Raw genomic sequence first — 15,677 nt, 5'->3', positions numbered from 1 at the left:
GGAATTGCTCTAGATTCCCATTTAAATAGGAAATGCAGTTCTAAATACAACTCTAGAATGAATAGTTCTGGGGTTGAATTCTGTAAGAAAAGGTTATGGCAACTTCCAGGGCCCCAGGTATGGAAAATTCTAGTTTGAAGAATCTTTAGTAACTCGTTGTCCAATGGTTCTGAGTTTCTGAATCGAGGAATTAACGTGGATCTTATGTGTCGTTTTTGTTATGGTGAGGACAATTTTGAGACGACAAATCACTTGTTCATCGACTGTGTGGTGGTGTCCAAAATTTGGGCATCCTCTAATTTAGGGATCCGAGCTCTAAATGATACTCATATGCCGGTTGGCGACTGGATTATTAATTGGATTAATTATTTTTACAAGTTGGAAGAACAGGAATCCTTGACCATACAGTTTCTTGCTTTGCTGTGGTGTATTTGGTGTACTCGTAATAATATTGTCTTTAAAGAGATACAATTTTCTCATGTGGCCTTCTTTAATCTTTATCTGCAAACTACGGCCAATCCCATCGCGACCTCTGAAGTCACTACCGAGAAGAGAGTTGGTTGCATTATTAATTCACTTCTCAATCGTGATAGTGATAATGAGCTAAAGGATAAAATTAAAGCTAGCATTCCGATTTATTTGATTGGTGAAGGTGGTAAATGCCGGACTTTTAGGATGAAAGTGAACGCTAGCTGGCTAAAGTCAGGTAAATCCGCGGCAGGATGGTTGGTCTATGATCCTGATGGAGTGGTTTTGTATGAAGGATGTAAGAGCTTTAGGTCGGAGTCCGCTTTACAAGCGGAAGTTACTGGTATTCGTGAAGTGCTGTTATGGGCTATGAATAATGATGTCCTGCATTTAAATGTTTTTTCGGACTGCCTACTGATGTTGTCCCAGATTATAGGAGCGGAGAAAAGTCATCATCAAACGCAATGAATCCTTCTTAATATTGAATATGTTTTACCTTTCTTTCACTGTATAAGTTTTAGTTTCATTCCTAGAATTCTAAACTCGTTGGCTCATGAGTATGTAAGTGTTTTTTAGTTGCCCAAAAAAAAAAAAATTAGTTGTATAATAGTATTGTACAACCGCCTCTGAGCTCTTACACAAAATTGTTGAGCAATTTTACAAGTTATTGAGTTTAATAATTATTCTGCTAAGCTCAATAACTTTGTGCCATATTTCGATAATTTTGTTAATAAAACTCGACAATTTTATAACAAAGCTCAACTACAAGTTGTATAATACATTAACCGCTTTAATTCATCACATCAAAATTCAACAGAAACATATAATGAATCTCAAGATTCAGTAAGCCAAAATTCTGATATAAATTAAAACAAACATGACAATCACCCAAAGATTCAATCTCTAATTCGATTTTTACATTGCAAAAACCTATCGTCGTCACTCTGATACCACTGAAAAAAAAAATGTTAACTTATCATGGATAAGCCATATTGGCATATTCCTCGGCCTTTCAGATCAATTCTTTCATCTTCTGTTCCTCTCTCACAACCAAACCTCAACATCTCTACTACTTGTTTGACTTTGAAATCGCCGCTTACTATTACCTCCATGAACGAAGCCAAGATAACCTATGATTCCGAGTGCAACTCCAGAGACGGACAAAGAACCTGCAGCACATAAAACTCCATATCTAGCCTCGTGGGCATCATTGTGGCGTAAACTATCTTCGAACGTGGTATTGGTCACAAACAACGAGATGAGGCCCATTAAATCCGGAAATTGTTCTGCATCTCCTATCATGTATACTAGTATTGCAGATACACACGCCCACCTGTACAAAATTCGCAACCATCTGATGACTCAGTGTGTAAGTTTAAATAAACGTAAACAAATGACTGAGACACGGGATGTTACCAGGAGAAAAAGAAGGCTATAATAGCTACTGTTTGAAAGGCAGAGGAAGAGTATAAAGCCCGAAAGCGGCCAGTACGATCACAATTGCTGATATCGATTTGAGCAAACAAAATGCAAAACAATATTGCAACTATCATCAGAAACATCGCACCCGCTTTGAAACGTGCACATTTCACACTTTCTGCTGCTTTGCATTCAAACAGCTCTACCTGCAATTTGCGCGACCAAACTTTGAAACCACAATCCTGAATTTAATTCTATGCATTCACGCAACCAAATCAAGCAAAATGTACATGTCTTAGCTTGGTAAAATTACGTACCAGTGATTTACCATGTGCGATTTCTAAGGCAAGACAAACAAGAATGAACACAAGGGCCAAAACCGCGACAGTTCTCCATATCACCACAGCTGATTTTACTCCCATTATCCTTTAATGGATCGACCCTTACAGTACGCTGCCTGCGACTTTATTTATGCTCATTCAATTTTTTTTGTTCTAGGTGGATTATATTAATAACACTTATAATTGTAACGAATTGATAGTCATGGTTTGCATGATATAATATTGTACAAGTAATTATTTGAGTGTCTTTTTCATTGGCAACTGGTTTAATAATTAATAAAAACTTGTTTGGTGACTGTTGGATAGTACTCCGTATTGGAGGAGTGGTGGGTCGTCACTATGCAAGACCGAGTCATTTTTAGTTTTAAGACGATGTATCTAATTTGTACGAGTAATTTTAGATTACCATTTCTGTAAAAACCATTCCACAGGATTAGTTCAACCTGGAGAAGCTCGATCTGTACTCCTTGATATCATCAAGTTCGGATTCCATAAGCGGGTTGATGGCCGGTGCAATGTTAGGATATATATGTACTGTATGTTAACTCGTATCACAGGATAGCATCACGGGTTGAGCAAGTAAACCTTGCTGTCAACCTATCACGAACCTGACAATATATGATTTGCGCTGCTTATGGTTTGAATGACTGCTGTACGACATGAAGACGGCTTGTTTAACCAATTTATCTACAAGTATGTGGTGCCTGTATGTATGTGACTGTCTTGTCTATAAATTAGTTAACATACTTGAGGCATTCAAATTTGAGGTGTTATACACCATAACTGATAATCCCCAACCAGCAGCTTTGGTTGGGACGGTTCTTCCACGAACTACAGCTTGTTTAAGGTTTACCATTGTGCTATCAGGGAGGAGCTCTAAGACAAGACTTGCAATGGTTGACATCACATTCTTCTTTTTTGTTGTCTGCTTCCTCAAATTAGTAATTTAAGGGTATGGTGCTATTTATTGAGGTAGATTTTAAGTTTAGATTGCTGATAATCACGTCAAGTTGTATGGTTCACTAGTCACATTCATTAAAACAGATCCGTAGTTTCATATTCATAAACTGAGATGAATACAGGGCAAATTCATCTGTAATTGTCGCGTATGTCATTGTTTCAACGTGATTTAACTGATTATACATAACTGTAGATGCAACCTTGCGTATATGCCTTCATGTTTGCGATACTATGGATTTAACTGATTTTGTCGATGAATCACAGACGGCTCCTTGAAATGCTCGGAAATAATTAGCTCATTAATCTAATTTGAACAATACTAGGACTAGTAAATGACATTATCGAATTTCAAATTCAATCAAATGAGCATTACTCAGCTGGGATCATCATATTATATACAAAAATTGAATGTATGTGCATATATCAAGCTTCCAAATCACTAGCATTGATTTTCGCTTGAAATCGACATTTTCTACTATCTCCAAGTAGTAAGGCAAGGTAACTTATAATTCCAAGGGTAACTCCAGCTAAAGACAACAAAGCTGCAGCTCCGAAAATTCCATAATGTTTAACCTTGTCACAGTTAGCACCTTCGATGACCAGGGTAATGTTTCCCCAATTCGGAAATTGCAGTCCGTATTGCATTGCTTCTCCAATCATGTATACTATTATTGCAGATACACATGCACACCTGCAATTCCCAACTCTGTATATGTTAGAGTTCGTTTCACAAATTCTTGAAAAAGATTGTATTACACATACATATTACTCATCGTTAACTATCACAGCTAGACGTGTCATGTAAGAGCGCTTGTCCAGGTGTTAGACTGTGGTAAGAAAATACACATATTCGAGTGCCCAACGACAATTATACCGTATCAACAGCTATAGAAGAGAAGGAAGAAAATTACCACGAGTAGAAGGAGGCTATTATAGAAACGGCTTGAAACGCAAAGGAAGAGCAGAAAACAGCAGAGCAAGCAGAAAGATCACAAATGCTGACAACAACTTGAGCAAGGAAGATACACAGTAATATTGCAGCTACGAGCACAAACAAAGCTCCTGTTCTCAAGTATGCACACTCCACACATTTTGAAGCTTTGCATTCTAACACCTTCACCTAACAGCAGCGGCCAAACATATACATAATGTTCAATTCTATAAAATAAGGTGAACTCAAAATAAATATGGAATTTTTAAGTACCAATCTTAAATTTTTCAATGATCAAGGGATGACCGTCCCTACTAGCACAAATAGCACCCCATATCTCCCTGGACCATGCCTCCAGTGGCGCAGAAGTGACTGCCCCTACTAACCCTTTTAGTACTCGGTACTGTTTTTACGACAAAGTATAATTTAATGGTAATAATAACGTACCAGTGGTTGATCATACGTGATTTCTAAGGCAACACAAAAGACAATGAATATGAGCGCCAAAATCCCAACAAATCGACATATCACAAAAGTTGACTTGCCTACCATCCTCTGTGAATTCACCCTTGCAATAAGAAATGCATGTATCATGGTACAAAGGTTATATATGGGTCCAATTTTATTTGGTCAAGTATCAATTGTTTCATCAATTAATGATATTTTTTGGTTGGAATGTGGTAGGGGACTAAGATGATAGTCTGCAAAAGGTTAAGACTTTATTTTCCATACAGTTTGTTGTGGTTGTTGAATTAATTATTTGTTCTTTAGAATAATTGGCCATGTAAAGCATGAACACTTGTACAATTAGTTTAAATGAGAATGTTTGATTAGCATCTTTTGTTTAAAAAAAATAGTTTTGTGACCGTCCCAACGTATCTCTACCAGTCTAACATATTGATAGAGAGGACAGTAAAGAGCCGGGTTCCGAGGAGGAGTAGGAGGCGGCGGCCACGGCGGAGGGCGGACGCGAAGAAGTGATTGGTACTTTGGTAGTCAATTAGAGGATTAAGTAATACGGTATGGTATACTTGTATATGATTACTAATATAGATCCCGCGCGAATGCGCGGTTATTTAGATATGAATATTAAAGAAAATAACAATTATATAACTGATATTTAAGTCAATTTAGAATTTAATTGTAAAATTTATTATTATTGATGTTTTGCATTAATCGGTGGTAAAATAAAAGTTCAGTATAATACATATAATATATTGAAAGCGCAATTAAAGATATAATATAATGAAAGCTCAATTATAACCAAATTCATTTAGGCGGGAAAATTTAGGAAATCTCTTATTCTTTTAGTATAAGGGGGATTATTACTCCCTCCGTCCCGATCATTTGTTGTCCTTTGATTTTGGTACAAACACCAAGGAAATGGGAGGAGGCCAATTACTAAATGACAAGTGGAATAAATTGAGTGTGAATGATCAAATTACTCATCAAATTCATTTTTAAAATAAAAAGGACAACAAATGATTGAGACACCCAAAAATGAAAAAGGACAACAAATGACCGGGACAGAGGAAGTATTATTTATATGCTAGGGAGGACAGACACTCTTCTTAATCCGTTGTTCCGTGTTCGACACCGTGTTGGACACACGCTTAAACATTTCGGACTTCTATAAAGCCGTGTCTAACTTTTATCATTTATTTGGGTACGTGTTCGACGCGTGTCCATATTATTTGACCACATGTCCGATGCGTGTCCATGGTACTTGGACATTATTTGGGGCGAATGATGTTCTTTAGACGAAAAATGAGATGTTGAAAGAATCGATTAGAAGATGGGTTTGGGTGAGAAATGAAAATGAGCTATTGTCAAGCCAAATTTCACCTTCACTTATTTAAATTTAATATCAAATACTTTTACAAAAATAAAATCGAATGTTTATAATAATAAATTTAAATAACGTGTAACGTGTTCTAATTTCATAGAATGCCGTGTCACGTGTCCGTGTTCGTTTGGTGCTACCTAGTTTATATACAGAATTGTATATGTACAATCAGCTTAGTTGATATAGTAATAAAAGATTAAAAGGTGATACTTATAATCTTATTTAAATTCCGTCAACATTAAAATGACCTTCCTAACTTAGAGATTTAAGAGTCATATGGACAGTTGGAGAAAACATTTCCTATCCAAATCATAAAATTGGGCCTGTTATGTCGAACCGACAAAAACAGGTTACGAAATTCAAAACAAATAAATAAACCCAGCCCACCCTTCTCTGTCTCTCCTCAAAATTCCTAAATCTAAAACCCTAATTCTCAACACCACCCTTCCCTGAATCTACACACGTTCGACTTTCTCCCCCAAATCATCAAATCAAATCACAAATTAAAAAAAAAAAAAAAAATCCCCAATTCCATAATTACACTTTCCTCACAAATCACATTCCATGATTACAAATTTAGTTTATTCTAAAAATTAGGGTTCTTGATGCTCTTTCATAATTAATCAAATTGAAATGGCGTCGAATCCATCTACAGCAGCGAATATGGCGTCGTCCTCTAATCCCTGTTGTAGTGCGGTAAATTCTTTCTTCATTATTTATTTAATTGTTTAATTTAATATGTAAAATATAAGGGACCCAAAATATAATGTGTGTGTTGAAGTTCATGAATTTCTTGACCTTAGTTCATTAGTCTCATTTTACGACCTCCTTTACTACATTCTTTCGCTTTCTCGTATACGGTTTTGAATGATGATTCATGTTAAGCGACCTCTGCTTTGTTGTTGTCGTAGTAGTAGTAGTAGTAGTTGTTAATTAGTCTGAATTTTAGTTCGTTGATTGAACAGTTGCAAGCAAAGTACGCGAAAATGGCGGAACGGCGAACCCTTCTTCGGAATGGGATGGAAATACTCGAGGGTAAAATTAAGAGTATGGAAATTGAGAATCTCAACCTTCAGAAAGGTAATTTTTTTTTGTTTATATCACATGATTCGCTGGATGTAATGTAGTTTTCGGCATTGAGTAGACTCAGTAGACTTTGTGTACCCCTCTCTTGCGGCTACTGCGCATTTCTTGTTATTTTCGAGGTATCTATTAGTGAAGGTTAAGTATCGTCAACTCTCTTACGTCACCATGTGCCGGAATTTTGAGGCATTAGGTTGGGCTAATCAGGTTGAATTATAGAATTTACCCTGTTTTGTCAAGGACTTGAAATTTGTGAGACTCTTGGCTTATTGGTATGTTCGTTTGAGTAGTCCGATTGATGCAAAGGTTTCATATTTATATATTAGTGAGATATTCATTGAGTTAGTGGGTGGTAAGCTCTGTTCTATTAGACTATGGTGGTTTATATTTTTTCCGTTTTGGCAGTTTTTTGGAAAGATAGACAGATTCTATTCGCTGTGTTTTGATCTCGGTGCTATCAGTTTTCAATATTAAGTTTCAACCAACCTTTTTGAAGTTTCCATCAGTTTCTGTTACTGCAGTAAGGATTGTGATTGGGTACACACTTGACTAAAGTTGTATATACTCTGTCAGTGTGCCGTAGCTTGCTATAGGGAACATGAACTTTATTTATCATTTGTTCATTTCTATGGCTTCTTATGAGTTTCTGACAATGTAACTGTACTATCTGCAGCATTTCAAGATCAGCAAAACCGAGCAGATGTTCTGGAAGAGGAGAAAGCGAAAGAGGCTTCTCTTAGAACCTCGTTGGAGGATGAAGTTGCTGCACTGAAGTCTAAGATATGTTCGAATGAGGCGGATACAAATTGTAAAAACGAGTTGGAAAAAGAAACACTACTTCTCCGCGAATGTATCTCTCAGAAAGAGGGAGAGATACAACAACTTAAAAAGCTCCTGGAAGAAGGAAACTCTGGCCCCGTTAAAGGCAAAAAGGTTTCTCCATCGGACAAGAAAAAAATTGCTGAATTACAGAAAAACCTAAAATCTGAAAAGAACAGAGCTGATGAGGCATGTGAATTAGTTGATGCAGCCAATAGAAAATCTGAAGAAGATAGAAATCTGGTGGAGACATTAAACAATGAAATTGCTGCACTGAAGTCTAGGATATGTTCGACTGAGGCTGATGTAAATTGTAAAAACAACGAGTTGGAAAAAGAATCACTACTTCTCCGCGAATGCATCTCTGAGAAGGAGGGAGAGATAGAGCAACTTAAAAAGCTCCTGGAAGAAGGAAACTCTGGCTCTGTTAAAGGCAAAAAGATTTCTCCCACTGACAAGAAAAAAATTGCTGAATTACAGAAAAATTTAAAATCTGAAAAGAAGAGAGCGGATGAAGCGTGTAAATTAGTTGATGAAGCCAAGAGAAAATCTGAAGAAGATGAAAATCTGGTAGAGACACTAAACAATGAAGTAAAAAGTATTACCCAAAAGTTGGAAGAGACAAATAGAATGTTTGAGACTGAAAGACAGAGCGCTGTCGTCGAGAAAAAGAAGGCAGATGAAGAGCAGGCAAAAGCCAATGAGCTGAGAAAGATTGCAGAGGTAAACGAGAAGAAGGCTGCAGATGAAAAATTTCGTGCTGATAATTTGTCTATTTCGTTGGAAGAAGAAAAGAAAAAGTTTCAGATACTACAAAAGGAATTGCACGAGGTTACGTCAAACCAAAATTCTGCTCTTTCCTCCCAGTTAGATGAACTTAAAAAAATTCTTGAGATAGAAAAGGAGAAAGTGATTGTTCAAAAAAAATGTGCTGAGCATGAGAAGTTTGAAAAGGAAGAGCATAAAAAAGCAGTTGAAGCTAGTATGGAGAAAGCAATGGAAGAAAAGCGCCGTGCTGATAAATTGCTAGAGGATCTTCTCAGTACTAGGCTGATAATAGAGAATTTACAGCAGGAGCTGACTAAGGTAAACCACATGCTAGAGGCCGAAAGGTTGGTGTCAGCCAAAGAGAAACAGCGTGCAGATGATCTTTCTTTGAAGTCAAAAGCAGCTGAAGCAAGTATGGAGAAAGCAATGGAAGAAAAGCGCCATGCTGATAAATTGCTAGAGGATCTTCTCAATACTAGGCTGATAATAGAGAATTTACAGCAGGAGCTGACTAAGGTAAACCACATGCTAGAGGCCGAAAGGTTGGTGTCAGCCAAAGAGAAACAGCGTGCAGATGATCTTTCTTTGAAGTCAAAAGAACAACAAATTGCTGTAGAAGTTGAGATGTCGCAATTGGATAAACTTTGCGTAAAACTTGAGGAAGAAAAGAAGAAGGTTGCTTCTGAGAAAAAACGTGCTGACCTTGAGATGTCTGAGAAGGAAGAGCTGAAAAAGGCCGCAGAAGCTATTGCTAAGAAGGCCATGGAGGAGAAGCATCTTGCTGATAAGTTATCGCAGGATCTTCAATGCGGTAGAGACAGGATTGAGAGTTTAGAGGTGGACCTCAAGAAGGTAAATGTCATGCTTGATGAAGAAAGATTGGTATTAGCCGCCGAGAGAAATCATGCTGATGCTCTGAAGTCTAAATTGGAAGAACAAGCAAGGATCGCTACAGAAAATGAAAAGAGAGCCATGGAAGAAGAGAGTCGAAGTAACAAGATGGTCCAGGAGCTTGAAAATGCTCGACAAAAACTAAGAGATGTGGAGATCCAGTTATGTGAAGTTAAACAACGTAGAGATCTTGCTGGGGCATCTAGTACTCCCACTGAATTGCTTTTCAACAAGCAGATGTCAGCAAAAGTCAGCTTCTTACAAGAACAATTAAAATTTGAGAAGAAACGGGTAAAGCATTACAAAGAGGTTGCTAAGTTAGAGAAAGACCTCAAAAATGCTTCACAACAGGAGTTGCATAATGTAAAACAGGACTTCCAAAGTTTGCTGTATCAAATGGATATGTTGAGTGACACATTTGGTGCAAGAAATCATATGAACAAGGTATTGAATATGTGGTTTAAATTCTGTCCTCCATCTTTCGTAGTGGTTGATATCTAATCATCTGAATACATGCAGAAACGGCGTCTAAATGCTGGAGGTTTGGAGTTGCCTGGAAGGACGCCTGATTGTGGCCTGCCCCAACTCAATTTCTGTTGTGACGCTGAGCGTAGACCGTCCAGCTTATCGTCCAGGGATACATCATGTCGTCCTAAGCCAAATTCTAGACTTGTTGACGCAGAGCAACCCATGGAATCACCCTCAGGTATGAAGATTAACTTGGATCCTCTGCGAGGAGGTTCTCATGGTGATATCTTAGCAAGTTCTCCTCTTAACTCCAACACAGCATCTTTTTCTGATGAACAGTTGCTGGGCTCACAGGAAAGAGCAGCTTGCACTCCGACAACACTGACAAGATTGACAATTAAAGATCCTGTTCCGCAAACACCAATTGCCAAATGGAATGACTGCGAAAGAATTGCTACAGTTGCTGAAAATAGCATAAACCCTGTTGAATTTGAGCCTGGTCATGTCAAAAAGAGGAGGAAAATTATTGACGAATCGGAAGTTGTCAGATGTGTGGAGTTGCAAGATAAAATAAACAACCAGGATGCAGAGACAAATTTGTTTGGTTTGGGTAAAGTATTAGTTCCACCTATGAAAGAGCAGATGGAGAAGGTAAATTTATTAGTTACTGGCAATAATGCTTATGCAATTGGCAATTTTGATCTATCTGAGGAGAAAAAGAAGGCAACAAATGAACCACAACAAGTTCTTCAGCAAGTCAACAACTCCACTGTGCTGAATGGAAACGAAATTTCTCAGCCTAACGAATCCCATAGAAGTGGTCTGGTAGTTCCTGATTTAGAAGTTTTGGTAAGTTTTGAGCAACAATTGAATGGGAATTACATGAAACTGCTTGATTTGGATGATCCAATTGCTGAGGAACATTTTAGGATGGCACTGCAATGGCCTTTGTCTCCTACACTTCCGGATATTGAACCGCACAATTTTGAAATGCAGAATTTAGGTATGCCTGTCTGTGCTAGAAACATTGCTACTGATTTGAATGGGGAACACGACAAGATCCCAAAATTCTGTGTTGTTTACTCTGATATGGAAGATATTGGTTGTATAACTAGGATCTTCTGTACTACTACAACTTGTATGGCTCGTTTACGTTCATCTTTGCAAAAACCTTGGTTGGTGGAAGACATTCTACTGGCTCTTGTCTCGGAACAAGATCTTGTTTCCAGGTAACCTCAAGTGGTCTGTATTCTTGCTAATGATATGGTATATTTTGGTATTATTCTCATGGCATTGTCGTTAAACTATGGGGGTTTTCATTGTTATACGTCATAGAGCAGGCTGGCTTTTCACAAATTCTGCTTTTTTTTTTCGTCCAATATGATTAACAGTTAAACCTTTCTTCCTGCCTCGTGCCTTTTTATCTCCTTTTTTTATTATTCATTAATGATTAATGATATATTCTCAACAATCTTTCTTATTTTGGATTATAAACATGTGCCCTAGGGGCATACATTAGAAAAACCCATTTATTATTGCCCCCCCCCCTCCCTCCCCCCCCATTGTAGGGAAAATCAACAAAAAAATGATTTAGAATCATATTAATTGCTTATTGCTTATACATATTAATTGCTTATATCGTCTTCTACTCTTCTACTATGTTATGTCTGAAGCTCTTTTCCCATCACCAATTCACTGTGATTGTTCCCTCTGCAATTATAACTGCATTGTTCAATTGAAATTTCATGTCGGTTTGGTTTGTTAATATTAAGCTGACCTGCTAATCTGTCTTTTTTCTCTTTTCAGGGAAATGATTTGCGTCTTTTTTTCTCTTTTATTACTCAATTTTGCTAGTGCGTCATGTACTAAATTCGTGGACTTTCAGAGCTTGTTGTCGGATACCTTATGTGCAAATCTACAGTCAGGTGTGGTTCTTCTCTATTAATCTTTTTTGTTTTGTAACTTTGATGCCTCCTTTCATTAACTTTTTTATAATCTTAGAACCCAGGTTATTTCTTGATTTCTGATTCATAGGTTATTTTGTCACAGTTTTGTTGAACATGGACAGAAGACACCTCTTTGCAAAAGTTTGCTGCCTTAGTGACTTCCTCAGCTTAAGTGAGAATTTTTTACTTCACAAGAAAATTCTGTTGCGGATTAGCTTGACCTCTGACACCTTAAATTGTGGCGACTCGAATATTGAGATTCTGCACCAGGGCGAGAGCAATGTTTTACGTTCCAGTTTGGCGTCAACCAATATGGTTGTAGCAGGGAGCTTAATACTGGCATCTATCTCTGCAGCAGCTGGTCTTGTTGATTCAATTTGTGAATTTTCGCTTAAAGTCATCGGAATGAGAAGAGCGGATTGTTTAATGACATTGTTGATTCTCCATACATTTGCTTATGTTTGTGGTGAAGAGTATTTCACCATTAGTAATTACCATGTAGTCATGGAAGCAGTAAAGGTTATAGTGGCGTCCTTGGAGGGTTCTTTGGCAATTAATGGGACTAGCCAACCAGATGATGGTACCTTGCAACATTGTTTTCCATGTGAGAAATGTCCATTTGCTGACAGATCTATTTGTTTGGATGACGTTTCATCTAAGCTAATAGAAGAAATGCAAGCATTTACAGATCCCCATAATCAAGCTGATACATTCGATTCACGTTTCTTAGTTGCTATCCTGTCAGCTCTTGAGTTGCTTGCTACTCATATGGTAATCCATTTTTTCATTTCATTTTCTTAAATATTGTCTCTGCTTAATGTTAAGTTCATTGACGAGTAGTCTTACTTTCCACTATTGCAGAGCTGGGGTTGGGTATGTGACAAAGTTGTGTCAAAACTGTTAGAGACAGTGGAATCATGTGATCCCGAGAGTATCATGTCGACTGCTGTTGTCACACTGTTGGGTGATTTAGGCAGGTGGGTATCTCTTGGAATGTTATTTTAGAAGGTTTCCACATCTTTCCTTTTACCTGCATATTTATATGGCTATATGTTATATTTTCTTCAGGCTAGGCGTTGAAACACGTGGATACGACGATCCTGGGGTGAGAAGCATCATACAACGACTATCGGCTAGTCTACATAAAGCAAGTTCTTCGAAGCACAATACCTTCTCAATGACTGTTGTTCATTCGCTAACTCAGCTTCATCCAAATGGTGCGGAGGTTTTTCTGAAGAACAACGAAGAATCAGTCAAAGGTGCGCATCCTGCTTCCAGTACAGCTACATCTGATATTCTGAGGACCATGTTTTCTTCTTTAAGCAACAAGCCGACATCTGCCTTGCATAATTGCGTAATTCCCGACATAATTGCTTAGTTTTTCCTTCTTTGAAGATGGTAGTTGTAGTTTAGGGGTAGCCATCAAATGTGAAACCACTTGTCGAAGCTCTCTTATATCAGCAATAAGCTGTTTTCTGAGAGATTTACCCCATTTGTATCCATTCAATCAACATGCATCCATTTTTAAAGGAAGGATGCGCTGTTGATTGTATTCCGCAACGAAAGAAATGTACATTCCTTGCCTTTGTTGATTGTATTTCATGAATGAAAGAAAGAAATGTACACTCCTTGCCATTGTTCAATTTTTTTATGTAATTTTTACTAAAGCTTTTGCAATAGAATAGAAACGCACGGCATTGAGTTGCTTAGTTTGCCTTATCCTACGTCTTCTGTTTCAATAGAATAGAAACGCACGGCATCGAGTAGTGTCCTGGGAGATCTTAGGCTGACTTAATTTGGTGTGAGAAGCAGCGCGTACGAGAATCAGATTAATCAAGAGGGCTTGCCTACTATTGTGTAAGCGTGTCTGTTTTCACGAGTCTTCGGTCGAGTCTTAGAAATCTACCATATTAGAGACCAATGAAAATGAATAATAATAAAGGTCAGTTAAAAATGTGTATCTTTGATATTACTAGACATTTTGTAAAATTTAGCCGCCTATGAGAAGAATCAAATTAATCAAGAATCTCGCCTATTTACTATTTTAAGTGGATACTGTGGATGTCTCTTTTGTTTAGGAGTCTTCAATTCGGTCTTGGAAATAAGGATAAACTGTAATAAGATACAGTTAGTCTTGTTGAAGACGGGTCGGAGTAAGTGACGGGTAATGCCACTCACAAAACGGATAGGGGGGACAAGGTGGGGGCACCCCCATGTGCTTCCATCTCTCCTCTATTTGGGTCATTTGTGAGAGGAAATGGTATCCGTCACTCCAAAGTGACGGATACGTGTCGTTTTCAATGAGATTTTGTGAATAAGATAAGGGTAGCTCAATCTTAAAATTATAATACAACAAGTCTCACTTGTGACGGGTATATCCGTCACAAGCTTATAACGGGTCAAGTACTACCCATGTGGGTAGATAAGACAAAACAGATTCCTACTCCCTAGACACTTTCCTTTTGTCTTATTTACCCCATATGAGTAGTACTTGACCCGTCGCAAGCTTGTGACGGGTATGCCCGTCACAAAAGAGAATTTGTGATTATAATAATAGTTATAAATAATATTAACTTATTTGTAGGATTTTTTTTTTATGACAATTATTCGTAGGAGTAGAATTTGTATGTGTTATTCCCGCACATGTTTCCCCCTCAGATGCCCGCATATAGGATATTCCCTTCTAAAATATCTCCTTAAAATATTGTACTCAATAATATATTGTCATATAATTGTTGTCAATCTATTTTGAACAATTATAAATATATATATATATATATATATATATATATATATATATATAGAGAGCAAGGTTCAAATGAGTCCCTCATATTATTTGAGTCTCTAAGTCCTTATTAGAGCCCTTGGATCATCCAAGATGAAGGGTTAAGATTGGAAGCAAAAAAAAAAAAACTTAACACTAATTTATCACTTTATCTCTACTCACACTAATTAATCACTAACACAAACTAACTAAACACAAATTCATTATATATATTTTTTCCACTCATCAACTTCTCTCTCATCTCACACATTTCACTCCTCTCTTCTCTCAAAAACCCAAATAAATCAAAATCCAAATAATTAAAAAAATCCAAATATATCAAAACCCAAAAACCCAAATAAATCACTCACTACTCTCTTTCTCACTCACCATCACCGTCCACCGCCGCCACTCTCACCACCACCATGTGACCACTGTCGCCAACCACCACGGTTTTTTTTTTTAATTACGTTTTTTTTTTTTTTTTTTTTTTTTTTTTTTTTTTAGATTTGTTGTTACCATGAAGTACATTAAATTTTGTTTGTGTCGCTTTTTTTGGTGATGGTCGAAGGAATGGTGGTGGTTGTGCCGGTTTTTTTTTATCAAAATTGTTCTTAGAATTTGTTCCCTTTTTAGTAGATCTACACATGATTATGATTATGAGAAAGATTTAAAATTTTATATCTAGTTTTTAAAATGAAATTGTGATTTAAATTATAAATCTATTAAAAAAAATTAGATCTAGTTTTCTAAATGATTTAAAGTACACTTTTGAAAAAAAAAAATTGTATTATTTCGTTTTTTTGGCAAAAAGAAAAAAGAGTCGTGCTTTTTATTGTTGGTTGTTGAGTTGGTGTAGTTGTTGACGACGGCAAAAGTTGTTGGTGACTGAAATTACACTCATATAGGATTAAAGTTACACTCTTAATGAACTAAAGTTACACTCTTAATAAATTAAAATTATACTATGAAT

At 37.0% G+C, this 15,677-nt stretch overlaps 3 protein-coding genes across 4 annotated transcripts; 1 reads left to right on the top strand and 2 right to left on the bottom strand.

Moving 5' to 3' along the window:
* Positions 1-1,328: 1,328 nt before the first annotated feature.
* LOC141656042 (uncharacterized) lies at positions 1,329-2,506 on the bottom strand. The gene is made up of 3 exons (XM_074462996.1): positions 2,205-2,506; positions 1,885-2,093; positions 1,329-1,801 (listed from the first exon to the last, which is right to left on the bottom strand). Exons 1-3 carry the CDS (start codon positions 2,307-2,309, stop codon positions 1,513-1,515), a joined length of 603 nt encoding a protein of 200 aa, XP_074319097.1. The 5' UTR covers positions 2,310-2,506; the 3' UTR covers positions 1,329-1,512.
* A 1,030-nt stretch (positions 2,507-3,536) lies between these two features.
* LOC141656041 (uncharacterized) lies at positions 3,537-4,824 on the bottom strand. Its single transcript, XM_074462995.1, has 3 exons — positions 4,567-4,824; positions 4,100-4,308; positions 3,537-3,879 (listed from the first exon to the last, which is right to left on the bottom strand). The coding sequence occupies exons 1-3, from the start codon at positions 4,711-4,713 to the stop codon at positions 3,612-3,614; spliced, it is 624 nt and encodes a 207-aa protein (XP_074319096.1). The 5' UTR covers positions 4,714-4,824; the 3' UTR covers positions 3,537-3,611.
* A 1,536-nt stretch (positions 4,825-6,360) lies between these two features.
* Positions 6,361-13,583, top strand: LOC141657155 (uncharacterized). Of its 2 annotated transcripts, XM_074464297.1 has the most exons (10): positions 6,361-6,661; positions 6,931-7,045; positions 7,722-9,970; positions 10,046-10,232; positions 10,314-10,843; positions 10,991-11,223; positions 11,801-11,919; positions 12,044-12,711; positions 12,802-12,917; positions 13,009-13,583. In XM_074464297.1, the coding sequence occupies exons 1-10, from the start codon at positions 6,599-6,601 to the stop codon at positions 13,316-13,318; spliced, it is 4,590 nt and encodes a 1,529-aa protein (XP_074320398.1). In that variant the 5' UTR covers positions 6,361-6,598; the 3' UTR covers positions 13,319-13,583. The 2 variants fall into 2 exon arrangements, with proteins under 2 accessions (XP_074320398.1, XP_074320397.1); XM_074464296.1 differs by having other exon boundaries at positions 10,314-11,223.
* The last annotated feature ends 2,094 nt before the right edge of the window (positions 13,584-15,677 follow it).

Source organism: Silene latifolia, chromosome 5, assembly GCF_048544455.1.
Source record: "Silene latifolia isolate original U9 population chromosome 5, ASM4854445v1, whole genome shotgun sequence".
Classification (NCBI taxonomy): Eukaryota; Viridiplantae; Streptophyta; class Magnoliopsida; order Caryophyllales; family Caryophyllaceae; genus Silene; species Silene latifolia.
This window is presented reverse-complemented; position numbering and strand designations above follow the sequence as displayed.

What these genes read in the sequence shown, in the direction of transcription:
- LOC141656042 (XM_074462996.1), bottom strand. Translation starts at nt 2,309, where the DNA reads ATGGGAGTAAAATCAGCTGTGGTGATATGGAGAACTGTCGCGGTTTTG. An exon ending in TCGCACATGGTAAATCACTG is followed by an intron (nt 2,094 to 2,204) that starts GTACGTAATTTT and finishes CGCAAATTGCAG; the next exon opens with GTAGAGCTGTTTGAATGCAA. An exon ending in ATAGCCTTCTTTTTCTCCTG is followed by an intron (nt 1,802 to 1,884) that starts GTAACATCCCGT and finishes AATTTTGTACAG; the next exon opens with GTGGGCGTGTGTATCTGCAA.
- LOC141656041 (XM_074462995.1), bottom strand. Translation starts at nt 4,713, where the DNA reads ATGATACATGCATTTCTTATTGCAAGGGTGAATTCACAGAGGATGGTA. An exon ending in TCACGTATGATCAACCACTG is followed by an intron (nt 4,309 to 4,566) that starts GTACGTTATTAT and finishes CGCTGCTGTTAG; the next exon opens with GTGAAGGTGTTAGAATGCAA. An exon ending in ATAGCCTCCTTCTACTCGTG is followed by an intron (nt 3,880 to 4,099) that starts GTAATTTTCTTC and finishes TGGGAATTGCAG; the next exon opens with GTGTGCATGTGTATCTGCAA.
- LOC141657155 (XM_074464296.1), top strand. Translation starts at nt 6,599, where the DNA reads ATGGCGTCGAATCCATCTACAGCAGCGAATATGGCGTCGTCCTCTAAT. An exon ending in ACCCATGGAATCACCCTCAG is followed by an intron (nt 10,233 to 10,313) that starts GTATGAAGATTA and finishes ACTCCAACACAG; the next exon opens with CATCTTTTTCTGATGAACAG. An exon ending in CTGTTGGGTGATTTAGGCAG is followed by an intron (nt 12,918 to 13,008) that starts GTGGGTATCTCT and finishes TATTTTCTTCAG; the next exon opens with GCTAGGCGTTGAAACACGTG.